The following is a 15,860-nucleotide window of genomic DNA, read 5'->3' as shown; positions in this document are numbered from 1 at the left end:
TTATTTGGGCAAGCAGTTGTAAGCTATGGGTGTGCTATGGGAATGCGTTTCAATTGATCACATTTCCGGTTGACGGTGATTGCCTTCAAAATAAAAGTATCATACGAATCGCTTGATATTTATTCTTGCTAAAAGAAAATAAATAATGAAATGATTAAAAGAAAGAAACTCTTTTAAAATATATAATGATTGATTTTCGATGCATGAAATATGTAAAAGTATAGCACAAAGCTTATTTTAAGGCATTTTGTATGCAGTTTGAAGGTGTTTCTTTTATTGTGGAAAATTAAGCCGGAAGTGTTGATTCCGTTGCTGCTTTCGGAACACAGTGCAGCGCTCACTACCTACAACTGCACACACAGTACTAAGCGCTGCAACGAATGGAGGCGAACGGGTGGGAGAGACATCAGCAAGGAATTGTTTCGCTGTCGAAATAGCTTTCCCTCGGATTTCAACCTGAGGACATTTCAGTCGTGTGAAGAAAACCTGAGTTGTTGTTGTTGTTTGTTTTTTTTAAGAAAAGTCGAATCGCTTTCCCTTTCCCCCTGAAGAGCTGGATTGACAGTCATTTAAAAAAAAAAGGGCGTGTGTACGGGGTGAAGGCAGCATTAACCAATTAATGTGGGTATATATGTTATTTTAGACATTCTTTTACACCAGCTGGGTCTAAAGGACACAGTCGAGGATGGGATGCACACTGAGTACCGAGGACAAGGCGGCGGTGGAGCGCAGTAAAATGATCGACAGAAATCTGCGGGACGACGGGGAGAAGGCAGCCAGGGAGGTCAAGCTTCTCCTGCTCGGTAAGGAAGATTGGGGTGGAGGGGGGCGGTGAACGAACTTCGCTGTGTGTTCGCCCGCAGAACTGCTAGTTCAAAGGATACGGTTGGGAACACACCCTGCTGTGAAACCCACGTTAACCACGCTGGTTAATGGTCAGTGTTGGGGTTGTGTTAGATTACATTAGTTGTGAAGTGTTGCTGAGTTTCCGCATCGCTAGCTTACACCCCTCCTTGCTAGCTACAGTTAACCGTCCACTCTTCTCACTTTTAACACAACCTGTCCTTTTAAAAGGAAAAACGACACTATTGTGGCCGAAATACCAATGATATTATGTCATTTTGCGTTTATTTGGCTTTTTAGGGGGCTAGTTTTGTAGTTTGGTTACACATGCATGGCAGATTTTTCTTTCTTTCTTTTGCCAGCTGTTGGCGTTACATCCATTCAGCCCGTCTCCGTGGAGAATTTATTGACTAAATCCTTTCAACAATGGCACATTTCCTCTCGTCTGGTCCGGTTCAGTGCAGTGAAAATAGGCTTTTGGCTCATTAGGGGCCCAGGCCTGAGTCAGAGTGACTGAAAACTGGTTTTGACTTAATTCATTTCAGGACGTTATAGGTTAAATTCCTATTGTTTCCTATTTTATAACAGTGTTTCCTTGTTCTCATCTGAAGACGTAAGCAGGCCTGTTGCATGCAATAGGCACACAGCTTGTGCAACAAATGCAGAAAATTACAGTAATCAAGAGGCCAGAATAAAGGCTGATTCAGTTAGGAGAAGCCACATAAACATTAGCAAAACTCATTTAAACAAAGCTGTAACCGATCAGCTTACAACCAAAGTTGTATGAAGTTAGATGCTGATGTAGATATAGTGGCCTCATGCCACTTCTTTGCAGTGATCATTTTTGATTGATCTTCATTTGTGTACCCGAATCCACCTAGTATCTGCTGTTGCTGTGTTAAATTGACACTGACCTCAGAGATGTAATTTAAATGGCACAGCACACCCACTGATAACTATTACACTTCATAATTATAATTTGTTGCGTTTATTACATGTGTTTTGTCATTTCCTAGCTCCATCTGACAACCCTGCGTGTACCATTATGTGATCCGTTTCCATTTAGTAGCTAGACGTGTGTGTAGATTAAAAGTGTTGCTGAGATGTGGGGAAGCACTGTTTTGCCTGTAAACAAAGACCACAGGTGAAAAACTTTTCCATCAACCCTTTTTAGATGGCTCACTTTGGGAAGTGTTGACATGCACACACGTGGTATGTGGGTTAGCAGGACACAAAGTCTGAGGGAAATGCCAGTAGCAGGCAAATACCTAACAGAAGGCACATAATAGGAGCTGTTGGCAGCTTTTGCACAATTCAGAAGCTCATTTTCTGCCATTACTTCTAATTTTCAAATGAAAGGAACTCTTTTTTTTTTTTTTTTCTTCTTTTTTTTTCTAACTTGATGGGACACAATTGGCTTTTAGTAAGGTATGGTTTTGTTTGTACAAGCTGGTGCATATTTTCCCATTACAGATCGGTTGCATTCCTTTTGTGTTTGGAGGCCAGATGGGGCTTGCTGAGTAAAAGCAAGCAAGTTAGGTCAAGTTTTTGCTATGTCGCTGTAGGGAAGAATATTAGTTTTAGTTTAGTCTTTTTTTTTTTTTTTTTTTTTTAATATGTATCAGACACAAAAACATGTGGCACTGCTTTAGCACTTCTCATTTTCTGATAGAATAGGTCGTGTGGCGCCACTTGTGGCTGCTTTGGCTCCATCGCCTGTCATCTGTGTTTGATCCATTCAGTGTGGTAGCCAGGTAACCCACTCGGGTTCCTGCCTGAAGTGACACACACACACACACACACACAAGGTTGAGATGCCAGGAGAAAAGAAAAAGAGGACCTGTAAGACGAGAACAGTGCTAATGATGAGAGCATTAAAAATGAAAAAAGCTGCGGTGCGGTGAAGCACGGGGACCCGAGTTGGGCTCTTGAGTTGTTTACCTTGCAGAAAAACAGTCTCTTAGTAGACTTTAGGCTGGTGATTTGCAAGCCACTCATGAGTATACTTTTCTCTAAACACACCCTGTCAACAGTGCATTCAGGGATGCTGTTGTATACCCCTGGATGCACTCGAAGAACATTAAATCTTTTGTGCAGCTTGTGGTGGTTACCTCAGCCCGGTGTCGAGATATTTGTATACAACAGGTGGCCACAGTTTGGCCACAATTTGGTGTGATGACCACCTGGTTTTCAAGCGCTGTCCTAAATGTTAATTACAGGCTCATGGTCTCTCCCTGTCAGCAGCAAAGAATAATCGCCTTGACGTTAAAAAAACAAAAACAAAGCAAAACTCAATTTGCATGAAAAAAATGATTTGAATCTTTGTAGGGCTTCGCGCACACCGTCAAGTCCAAACCAGCCGGCAGGCTCAGGTGTCTCTCGCCGAGCGAGGAAATGTGATCTTTTCTGCGAAACATATTTTTCATTTAGCTCTAGTCTTAATATGGCTCTCATTTTATTTCCATCATCTCCAGGACCCAATTATCCTACTATTCATATCTACATGCTAAAATAGATTACAATCTCCTCAGCCTAATTACTCGTTCTATAGCTGTCGCGCAACTGTGGGAAGATTTTATTAATAAACCTCGGGCTTTTTCTGACTCATGTCATCGGTCTCTTTCATTTTTTTCCCCCATATTTTTGTTCTTTTACTAATTATAAGACCAGCTTTGCACGATGGCTCAAAGATGGCCCCCATCTCACAATAAACAGCAATGACAAAGTAGTTAAATAACTCTTTTATTGCTGTAAGCACATTAGACACCGAATGGGTCAGTCTGTGCCAGCATGCGTGTGGTAAGCAATCTTTTAGTTGTCGATTTTTCTTTTTTGGCAGATCAATCTCTGTGATTTACCATGGTCATTTCCCGCGGTGGGTAGCACCTCTCCGAGGCTCCTGGAATCCTTCACGAGTGACTCATACTTAAATCCCCGAGAGAGGGAGAAGGAGGGGAGGGGAAAAAAAAGAGGAATTGGATAGTGAGTGAGAGGAACAATAAATCATAAAGAGAAAATGACTGGAGACTTGGAGAATGTAAAAGAGGAAGAAGCATGCGTGCAGCTGAATAAGAGTGGAAAACTAAAAGAGGGAAGGGTTCCGTGGTGTTGGGCTCATGCTGCTAATGTGGCATCACTAATGTGTTTAGCACATTGTGCCAAACTTCATAAGCCCTCCTTGAGCCCCTGAACTGCTTAAACCCCCTGACCCACACAGATTTATCTTCATGCCATCGATCCGAGCCCAAAGCCAGCATGAATGAAGAGAATTTTTACTTCACTTTTAACTGCAATTTTGGTTTGCATGTATCGCGTTACTTATTCTCCACAACATTTATCAGCGACATATGGTTAATCTATAAATGAGACAGCCCAGGCATGGGAGCCATTTTAATCACATTCTTATAAAATATCCCTCCCTGTCTTCCTACTTGAGGAAAGGACCAACTAGGGTCCAGGAGGGAAGATGTGTTTGCGGTCAGTAGATAGAAACGGCTCTGTTCTCAGTGGAAGAAGTAGAGGGGGGGAAGAAAACCACAGTTTTCACTGCAAGGGTTTGCTCGAATTTTCCTAAAATAGTTTGAACCACTAGAAACAGAAACCAGCTGCTCCAGTGGTTCTGACTCTAGCTGTTTTAGGGTGGGTGTATCAAAGCTGTGGGCGTGTAACATGACTCTGTATGAAGAGCGATAGGTCAGGCCCGTGGTTCTAAAGTAACCCTTAAAGGTCTGTGTGTGTGAGAGAGGAGAGAGTGAGTCTGTTCGACTTTCTCTCCGTTCCTCAAATATTGAGACTTTGACGAAAGCCACACCCTGATTATGTCGCTGTTGAGACACCAGGGTCAAGTCACTTGTGTGAACACGTGGCTTATGTTGCATAGATGTCTTTTTTAACTTTCTTTTGTTTAATAATAAAGAAAGTTCTTCTTGTGATTTGCACTGAATTTAAGCAACAGTTCGCTCAAGAGTCACTGATAATTTGTCGTCTTAAATATGAAGGAATCCCTCTAAAAGCGTACTGAAATATGTTCATTCTTAATCCCGAATTGCTGATTTAATTAACTGATTCTTCGCAGGTCTGAACTATTTTGTGCTTAGAGCAACCTTTCTGTAGGAAAGTACTCCCAGCGACATATCTGTGGCATTGTCAAAATGGGTCTCGGGCAGGCCGAGGGGTGCAACTGTGCCAGCTCACCAGCAAGCCATGCCCAGTCAAGCAGCGCATGCACCGTCTGTGCCCAAGTCCTGCAGGGCTTCACACAGCCGAGTGTTTTGGCCTCGGAGCACGGGGGAGCTGCCACTGCACCGTCAACCCCCTCAGGGGCGCTCCGGCACCCGAGTGGTGACACGTAATTAAAATAATGTGTCCTCAGGTGAATTTCATCCAATTATACTGAAGGTGAAGTGCCAGTGCTCTGCCAGCATGCAGCTGTTACTGAGGGAAAGTTTGCAAGAATTCAGTCACAAGCTGTGTATACTGCAGTAAGCATATATATAGTATTCATTTTGTTTTCAAGGTTTTATAAATAATGCTGTCTTACTGCATAAGGCAGGCTTGACAAGAAGTGGCACTAAAAAATGCAATATGTCCCTTTTTTCTTCTTCTTCTTCTGCTTCTTCTTCGTCGTTTTGTTTTTGCAATCACAAGGAAAGTGGAACTAGATTAGGTGGGTGATTTATTATGCAAGAGCACACCATGTTGTCCCTGCTGACTCCATCACGAGGTAAGAGATAGTGGTAGATTTCATGATATGATTCCACTTCCTCTTATTCTGTTTCTAGGGCTGAGAGAGAAGCTGTGGGTGTTTACTTGGGAGAATGGCCACGCTTTAGTGGTTAGAAACACCTTCCCTACTGGCAGAGGAGTGTTACGTCAACAAGAAGTGGCCAATTGCTTCACTATAATATTGCTACTGTAATATGAGGACATTGATTGTGCATTAGTAGTTCTGATGTAGTTTATGGTAATACCCATTAGAGCACGCAAGTCTAATGAATGTGGTTTGTGAAGATATTGCATATGGGCTTTTATCGGTGAAAGAGAAATATCAGTAAAAGGGCACACCCACTGGACTGGTGTGGTAGAGGAAAGGGAGCAGAAGGATGTCTTATAGGTGGTGGACTTGCAGTTAAAACCCACATGTGACACGCACAGAGACACATGGTCTCTTCAGGTGACTGTGGCCTCACACCAGAAATGGCCTGGAAATAACGAGAGGAGTCATCATGACACTGAGGTTTTCGAGATCCACAAAAGCCATGCCGACGGTCGCATTCTCTTCATGAGCACCCCCTGCTCCACCACTAGTATTGTCTCATCAATCAAGGAAACTGACGTCAATCTGATTAGTGGTCAGCGCTGAGTGTCTTGCCATCCTGAAAAGGCGCCTCGCTGCTGTTGGGTTTGTTTTTTTGTTTTTGTCGGGGTTTTTTTCCTTCTTTCTTTCAAGGAATCCACACTGCTGTCAATAATAATCCCTTATCATTAGTTGTGCGCCAGCAGCCTTCATACCAAGTGAACAAAATGCTGATAGAAATCCCAGACGAGCATTCAGCTTACAGAGCAACAGATTCAGTCCAATTTTTGGGGATTTAAGAATCAGGGTATTAGAGGCTGTAACTGCCCGGAGCTGAGAGAGAATCAGAAGTTAAAAGCGTCTTTAACCTAAACGCTAAAGTCATGCACAGACCTCAAAGCGCACTCATACAATCACAGTCTTGTTTAGGAGTTCTTTGGTTGACGTGAATCGTGTTCAGGTTGGATTTTCATGGTTTCCCGTCATGCTGTTTGGTCACACTGAATCCTCGTGTAAAGGCATAGAATTTCGTGGGCTGGTTAATATAAGAGTTAGTTTCAGATTTATCTGTCAAAACAATTCAAGTAAAGTCCAATGTTGTATTTATTTATTTATATTTGTCTTTCCAGGTGCTGGCGAATCAGGGAAAAGCACAATTGTCAAGCAGATGAAGTGAGTACATTTCTCTCCTGCACTGAACGAGCAAAATAAATTTCATTCTCTCTTCTATTTTTTTCTTCTTCCATTGGCTTCTCTGATGAGATGCACAACTGACACCACACTAGATTACACACTGGAAGAGTATTCATTTTCCTCAGCTAAACAGTGTCAAACACCTATCATAGTCTCTATGGGTGGTAATACGCCCTGCGAGTTGCAGTACAAACAGGTGTCATGCATAATGGTCATGAAAACAACCCAGCAGCATACATCAGTGCGTGCGTGCGAATGTCCTGCATATGAAGTACATTTTTGATGTTTTTATGGCTGCATCATCAATCACCAGCCATCCACATCTCAGAAGCACAATATATTTGTACAGTTTTGTTTGTTTTTTTACAGCACCTGTCCTACTGTAATATTGCTTTATTTGTTATTAACAAGCAAGAGATCATCATTCACAGTCTCCAGACAGATATCCATGTGATTTAAGGAAAGTGTTTACAATATGTTTAGTGTAGTGTTAATAGAGCTGAATTGTGTGTTTGTAGCAGGTCTAAAGAAATTCAGTTAAAAGACAAAATGAATAATTACATAGCCTAATAAGTAAAGCTAGAACAGTTCAAACAACTGGCTGAAGGCTTTTTAGTCACTTGATTAGTTAAATTAAAGGCTTCTAGGAGCAAGTCTTGCCACTGAAGCATTCTTTGTAATGCAACCAGGCAGTTATTTTGAAGCCAGCGTCAGTTTCAGTCAGTCCCAACGTGATCCGCGTCTCTGTCTCCCCCGACCTGCACTCTTTAACAAAGATCATGCTAACGATAGTCAGAATATAATATTTACACTATAATGAGTAGATGTGACCACCATCACACAGTTAAGAATGTTATGAACCTTTTCTGTGCCTATACGTCAATGCTGTAATACCATTGCTTTGTATTTTTGTTCGAGGTTCTTTGAGTGATTGTCCATCATTTTGGACAGCTCCAATTTGTGAGGGTTTGGTGGCTTAATCTACAAAACAAAACAAAAAAATTGCTTTAGGAAATGACGATTATCATTTTTAACGATTTCCTATTATTTTATAGACAAAATAATAATAATAAAATGATATTTAAGAAAATAAAAGGCAGATTAATCTTTCTGCTTGTGGCTTACATCTGCACTACCATGCTTTTAAGCACTTCAAAAACAGACCAAAACACTGGAGCCACATGATTCGGGTGGGTGACACATTTCAGTGAAAATGGGCACTTTAAGTTAACCGACATTTTAAAAGAGCTCACATGTTCAGGAGCAAAAGATGGACTCAGGGCTGAAAGCCAGCGATGGTGTAAGGAAGATGGAATTTGCCGAAAGACTGACTGACGCATTGTTGGTTTGGGGCTTTTCGTTGGCTTTGTAGACTGCCAGAAGTATGGCATAAAGCCTTTCCTTTTGAGCAGCAAAACCAAAGCGCTATTCAGATTTTTTTTTTGTGTGTGTGTGCGAAATAAACTGAAATAACTTCAAGATAATATTTTTACATAGCATGAATTAAGCTGATGCTTCTGTGTAGTAACCAACACTGAGTGCAACTATAAGAGGGTGAAAAAAGCTTCTTTTCCCTGGATAATCATAATTCCTGCAGCCAGAAATGAGGAGCAAAGAGATCAGGGCCACTGTGGCCAGACAGTATTTGTGCAGATGGGGATTTTTTTTTTTTAAGTGGTACTAAATTTGAACTAAAGAGGAAGAATGATTAAAAAAAATGGTACATCATTCAGCAGGAAGAATTGGTTAGGCCCACTGCTAACCAGTAACCCCCCACCTTTTCTTCTCTACAGGATCATCCATGAGGCAGGCTACTCAGAAGAGGAATGCAAGCAGTACAAGGCTGTAGTCTACAGCAACACTATCCAGTCCATAATCGCCATCATCAGAGCCATGGGGCGCCTCAAGATCGACTTCGGTGACCCAGCAAGAGCTGTGAGTGGAGAGAAGATTGTAATTTGGTCTGTTTAGAGTAAAAACCCAAAGTAAATTTGTGGCGTTGGGGAAACAAGCAGGTAGTTACATTAAGTACTCACTGTCAACAGCAACAATAGTCTCTGCTTACACGCCCTTCAACATAACATTATAAAAAATAGTAGGGTCATTTATTTTGGTCTTTTAATTTGTAGCTTTCCCTGCGATGTATTTAAAATGTGACTGGTGTTTTAGCTTGATAGCTCATGTGAATCATAATGGTGGTGTAATGACTTAGATGGCTGATTTATGATATTGACACCACCCCGACTCCTCTCTCAGGATGATGCACGGCAACTGTTTGTGCTGGCGGGCTCAGCAGAGGAAGGCTTCATGACAGCTGAGCTGGCCGGTGTCATCAAGCGACTCTGGAAGGACGGAGGTGTTCAAGCCTGCTTCAGCCGCTCCCGCGAATATCAGCTCAACGACTCGGCAGCATAGTGAGTCACGCAGTCCAACACATAAGCAACCACGTTAATAATCGCCGGGTTCACCACAGCCGTGAGTCATCCGCAGAAAAGACTGGCGATGACAAAGTCTTTCACGTCAGATGACCAGGAGCCCAAAATGAGCGCATTTCCACTGCAAACACAGAAGCCAGACACACGCTGCCCCAACCTTCAACCATGCTCAGAGAGCTACTTGTACGGCTGATGTGTCTGGACTTTTAATCTGTCAATATTTACTTTCCTCTACCGTGCCTGAAGAGTGATGGCTGCAAAGACTGTTTAATCTTTGACCTTCTCCTTCCGCACAGGAACATTTAGCACATGCTTAAAGATTTTAAAAACTCAATAAAAAAAAAATTACACAAAAATACATTTCTGTAGGTAAACATGTCTTTACTAGTTGGAACCTAGCATATATTGCCCCTGGCACACAAATTCTATCACAAGGCAGCTTTTTTTCCCTTTATTATTTTTGGGTGTTGGAAAGCCATCTGCCTAGTTTTGCTTCTATAGAGCAAACATCAGCAGTTATATTGCAGCAGTTGTCCATTTTCTAATTAGTTCTGCTTATCCTGCTGTCCAGGGGCTTTTCTGAATAGGAACAACCATCGCAAAGCCTTATGTATTTTCTTTTTTTTCACTCCACATAATATCCTGCAGGACAGACAGCAGGCTTGTCTGCATGAAATGGAGCTTACTTTGCTTCTGCTAACAACTACAGGTTACTAATCCCCCCTCCTTCCTTTTAAATTATCACCAGTAACCTTGAGGTATTAACTTAAAACATAATGCATCCGAAGTGTTTTTAGTTTGTCTAATATACTTAACGGTATTGCATATTTTAAAAGATTAAAAATATTTCTACTCTGTTTGCGAAATGTTCTATCTTCATACATGTGTTGCAGCACTACAGTCGGCAGAGAATGTTGTTTTGGTTTGCACTGATGGGCAAGAATTTTGTCGAGAAAGCAAAAACCTACTCGAAGTGATAAAGAATAAATTGAATTCCACCCTTCTATTTTCAGTACTCAGCTATTCCCATACAAGGTAATGAGAGTCTATCCCAGCAGGTACTTTATTTGACAAAATGTGGGACAGCACCCTGGACAGATGGCTGGTTTATTACAGGGCTAAGGCACAGAGACAATTGCACTCACACGTAGGGAGTTTCCAATTCAGCTGCAAGTTGTTAGGACTGTAGGAGGGATCAAAGCATACAGGAGGGAACCCCGCAACCAGCGAAAACAACGTACACTCCCCACTGAAACAGAGCAGGGCTTAGATTAAAACCAAGGTCCTGTTTGCTGTGAGGCAACAGCTCTAACCGCAAAACCACTGTTAAATTTAGACACAATGGCACGAAGGCAAATGCTCTATACTGTCACTAGCTTCCTGTTTTTGTTTTTTTTTTTGTTGTTTTTAATGCATAATTGTTCTGTAAGAGTTTCATTTTGTCTCTACTGAAAAACTGAATTCAAATGTGTAAAAACAGGGCTGTATTGAAATGTGTACATAAAAGGAATAGCTTTAAGACCAGAATATAGAATCTAACCAGGTTTTTCACCTCCATGCCCTGGGAGCAAAGACAGGTGACCTTGATCCATTTTCTCCAACCCTCCCACCCTCCCCTCCTCATGTCCTTTTCTTTATGTCCTTCTCTCAGCTACTTGAACGATTTGGACAGGATATCCCAGGCCACCTACATCCCAACTCAGCAGGATGTCCTGAGGACCCGAGTCAAAACCACGGGCATTGTTGAGACGCACTTCACATTTAAGGACCTGCACTTCAAGTGAGAATTTTGTTGTAACAACTGGCTCAGAGTGTTTTACAAGATGTCTTAATTAGTTTTCCTTCCTGTTACTGACTCATTCACTCCAAAAGAAATTCCCTTTATACATTTACAGCTGTAAGTTGTGACACAGTCTGCGAAGGTGTTGCGCACATCAGCGATGACTCAGTTGTCGCCCTCTGTTAACGTACATAGATAGGAAGTAATCGCAGGAGGTTTGGTGATGTCATGATACCAGAAATGTTTTTAGCCAATTCAGCGTCACATTGTTGTAATGAGCTCCATAAAAGCACACTTCACTTACAAAAGCCAAAGTAGACATTGCTTTATGTAATGTGGGAGTTTACAGGTTTTCTCAAGAACAAAGTATTTATTTAGTTTACGTATTCATCTGGTTGAATTTGCTTCCAATTTAATCTGAACACCAAGTATGATTTAATTTCCTTTCCAAAGCCCGCCTCCTGTTCCATCTTTAAAACTAAAGTATTTCCAGATGGGACTGGTGCAGTTTTATACACCAGTAGGAGCTATTACAGAAGCTAAATGAGGCCTTGAATGGTTCCCTTGGTATTTCTTATTGCACTACAGCTGTGTGTTTTTTGTACATCGGTACACAAAGGTGTCTCACGTAGTGTATGCTCAGATTGATTTTCATAAAAATGTGGAAAAAACTGTAGATATAAAGTGATATCTGTGATGAGCCTTAATTCAAAATCATGGTCCTGTTCACAAATTGAAGTATGCCCAATTCAGAACCTACATTGCCCTCTAAAGTAAACACAGTAAAGTGCCTTCCTGATAGCCTGTATATGAAAGATGGATGTAGCCACCATCACATCTGGCTCAAGCTTGGCATTTTGGCGTTAGCGGGATTTTTGTTTTTGATTTGTTTTGTTTTGTCAGCCAGATGTGACCATAAGTGTACGTCTGTGGAGTTAAATAACACTAGCCTCATGAAGCTCGCTTAGTTAGCAAGTTGAATGTGTAATTCACTGTAATATTGAATGAAAAGGAAACTTTGAAAAATAGGCTTTAAAAAATCTTTTAGTACAGCCAAAAGCTAGAAAAGGAAGACTCACATGTCACTCAGAGTGGCCATGAACCAAATGATGCACACCTTCAAGACCTATAAACTTTTAAATAGGTTGAGTTTCATCCCTTTAAGCCTTGTACAGTTGTCACATAAGGGTTTGAAAGGTGCAGGCACAATAACAGTATATTGGGCTGGAATGTAAGCATGTTTATTTATGCTTTAAATTTGGGCTGACGGGCAAAAATCAAGTCTGTAGGGACAGAAAAGATTTTAGCAGCCAGCTTCACGTGGCCTTTCAGGAAACTAGTACGAGTTTCCTGGCTTGGTTTTCTCAAGACCTCTTTGTGTTTATATTTGTTGTATGCATCAGTGTTTTCTGTAGTAATGGTTTTTTTCCCCAAGTTCATTTTTCATTTATAACCACAAAGTCATTTGTTTTCTATATTTTTATCACTACTTCCCATAGTAGTGTTTTTTAAACCTCTGGTTTTCACAAGCGCTATGTCTAATGTAAGCAGTGATGCTGAGGAACGTGCTCACACGATCCCACTCCTGTCTTCCACCCAGAATGTTTGATGTAGGAGGTCAGCGGTCTGAGAGGAAGAAGTGGATCCACTGCTTTGAGGGTGTGACGGCCATCATCTTCTGCGTGGCTCTCAGTGATTATGACTTGGTGCTGGCTGAGGATGAAGAGATGGTGAGTGGTTCAGCTGTGTGACTCATGGAACATGACATAATAGCAGGCACTCTATGTTCACACACAGCAGGAACTTTGTCTTTGTGTATTATAATCACGATGGTCATAGAAGTAGAAGCGAAGGATCGGTTCCGCTCGTGATGTCTTCGTGGATCACAAAGACCCAGCGTCACTTTCCTTTTTCTCCCCAGAACCGAATGCACGAGAGCATGAAGCTGTTTGACAGCATCTGCAACAACAAGTGGTTCACAGACACCTCCATTATCCTCTTCCTCAATAAGAAGGACCTGTTTGAAGAGAAAATCAAGAAGAGTCCTCTTACCATCTGCTACCCAGAATACGCTGGTGAGTCTGGCAGTAAAAAGCCTTTTTCATTGATTCAGATTGTGCTCGGCATACCCTCAGTTGGTGGTGTTATAAAACAGAAAGTCTTACGGCAGATTTTAAAACTGTATTTAGCAGGAAAGTAAACAAAGTTATAGCTAAGAGATAATGTGCCCACCACTCGATCTTTGAAGCTCAGTAATTAGGGCATCCTCTGCAAAGAAGTGCCACGTCTTAACCCAAATGTTGTTTTTGTGTAGCATCTATGTGCCAGACTACTTGTTGGGCACCACCAGTAACCTTCTGAAATTATTGCTTCAACCCAGCATGTTCGTCTACATAAACCTGCAGAATTTTCTTTTTAATCTCTGCTTTTTATACACAATTCAAATGCATCCTAATTAGTGGATTATAAAAGCATTATAGCCATTAGGGATGTCCTGATCATGATGTAGGCCCATACCAGCATTTAGCTTAACAATTTAGCCATTTCTTTCTTTTCCTTTTTTTTTTTTTTTTTTCGTACAAAGGAAGCACACTTAGCAGGATAAAGCCCAGCCATGCTATTCATTTCCTAGCGCCGTACAAAAACTACGCTTTCCATGTCCCTTCCTTACATGGTAACTTCCTGGGCTACTTCACTTCCACCTCCTTGTCTTTCTCAGGCTCCAACACATACGAGGAAGCAGCTGCCTACATCCAGTGTCAGTTTGAGGACCTGAACAAGAGGAAGGACACCAAGGAGATTTACACCCACTTCACCTGCGCCACAGATACCAAGAACGTGCAGTTTGTCTTTGACGCTGTTACTGACGTCATTATCAAGAACAACCTGAAAGACTGTGGACTCTTCTGAAGATGACGAAATGAAGATGACAACCTTTTTTTTTTTTTATTGGTAAGTAAGCCCTCACATGTGGCGGACATGTGTGTCTTGGATGAGGGCACATATAAGGAATACAACTGCTTATGTGCTCACCAGGATGGACTGGGAGTTGAGTAAACCACTGGAGCCTTATTTGAATATCTACGTCTTTCCGTGATGATTAAAGACTTACTTTTATATAAATATATATGTGTGTGTATTTTTGTTTCCACAATATAAGTATTCGGAGCATAAAGGAGTAAAATAATCCATCATTTAATCAATGATGTGTGCAAGTTTGTGCCTTCTTATTTTCAAAGGCTTGAATTCATTTTCTGCTTAATTTAGATGCATGTGAAACGATAGCGGCAAGGTCGAGGTCTGCAAAACCTCTCCTTAAACCACCACCCCTCCTCCATCTACTCGTCTTTCATGTTTCTTTATTTCTCCCCTTGTGTCCTCAGGCAGTGGAGCCAGCTTATTGTGCATCTTTAGTGGGGAAGATGAGAAGAATCGGGAGAATCAGTCACGGACCAGTGCTGTACTATATGCCACTTTTAACAGCTTTATTTATGTTTTTCGTCTCGGAACCTTTGGAACTAGCGTTACATTTGTGTAGGATGTTTGTATCATTGTAAAGGCGTCACTGCAAAATTCTTTTTATCTTTTAATCTTTTTTGTTTTTCCGTTTTTGAGAAAGATTTTTCTTTTTTTGCTGTTCCTTCTGCCACTGTCTCTGGAAAAGGAAACTTCACTGTTGATGGAAATGCTTCTTTTCTCCCTTCCCCGCAACCAAAAGGGAAGAAAAGGGGTGCAACCTTTGAGTCCAGTTTGTTGGTACTTGTGCCTTCGCATGCCTTTTACTGCGGTCGTAGTACAAATGCTTGTTCTTTTGCCTGCTGAATTGTTCTAGTCATTAAGAGGTAAACTGTTTTCATATGTTAGTGTCTCTGCTATCTTCTGTGTGCACACCACTGAGCTTTCAGGAGGATTTCCCTCTAGTTTATAAGGTACATGGGTCTCCATTGTGACCAACATGTAGCCTCCACAGTCCCCTAACCCCCACCCACCCTGACAATGGAAGGCCTCGTCAGCCAATCACACAGTACAATACTGCGATCTATATTGTTACATTTACCCCACAAATATGGGGTCCTGGTTTTTAAACTATCTGTAAAATATCCATTCTTCCCAACCATTCAGAAAATGGTTAGCTGAGGCACTGAGCTTATAATATGCTTAAGTGTTTTAAGTACAAAGACCAGAGTAGGCACATTTTACTGTATATTTTAATGTATTTGGGGGGGGAAAGCTATGGAGAATTTGGTGTTGAGAAGAGAAACTAAACCTCAGAATAGATTATGAAGGTGAGGATGAGGTCTGAAATGTTTTAAAATTCAGACGCTGTTCTTGGATCCTGCCTGATGATGATTTTTGAGAGTAGAGACACTGCTTGAGGATCCTGGAAACTGTGATGGTCAAGGAAGCCTGGTCTGTTATCATAGATCAGCGATACTTTGGCAAGAGAGTGATGTAAAATGTGATCCTGGATCTGTTCATATAAAGAAACTGCCACAACTGTCAGTGTATGTGTATGTTCTCCATGGAAGGAGAATCTTTGTAGACTCATCTCCCTTATTTTGCTAATAAAAACCATTTACAAACCATGTGGCTGCTGTATCGTATATAATGTCTTTCTTTGACATCTGTGGGCATTTTTTTTCCTGATGAGTAAAGTTTACAGAGTTACCAAAATGATAAAATGTCCCTTAGCAATTTGCACCTCAACCACACACTTGGCCGGATGTTGACCGCTCTTCTTGGCAGAATTGGTGGAGTTCATTTAAATTGATCGTTTCTTGCCACAGACCTGTTTTTTCAGTAGGGTTGAGGT

General features: G+C 41.4%; 1 protein-coding gene across 1 annotated transcript; it reads left to right on the top strand.

Moving 5' to 3' along the window:
* Positions 1–339: 339 nt before the first annotated feature.
* Positions 340–15,633, top strand: gnai1 (guanine nucleotide binding protein (G protein), alpha inhibiting activity polypeptide 1). The gene is made up of 9 exons (XM_031735756.2): positions 340–803; positions 6,769–6,811; positions 8,626–8,767; positions 9,089–9,246; positions 10,919–11,047; positions 12,648–12,777; positions 12,969–13,122; positions 13,767–13,999; positions 14,431–15,633. Exons 1-8 carry the CDS (start codon positions 686–688, stop codon positions 13,955–13,957), a joined length of 1,065 nt encoding a protein of 354 aa, XP_031591616.1. The 5' UTR covers positions 340–685; the 3' UTR covers positions 13,958–13,999; positions 14,431–15,633.
* The last annotated feature ends 227 nt before the right edge of the window (positions 15,634–15,860 follow it).

The sequence above is a fragment of the Oreochromis aureus genome, linkage group 17, assembly GCF_013358895.1.
Source record: "Oreochromis aureus strain Israel breed Guangdong linkage group 17, ZZ_aureus, whole genome shotgun sequence".
NCBI classification, from domain to species: domain Eukaryota; kingdom Metazoa; phylum Chordata; class Actinopteri; order Cichliformes; family Cichlidae; genus Oreochromis; species Oreochromis aureus.
This window is presented reverse-complemented; position numbering and strand designations above follow the sequence as displayed.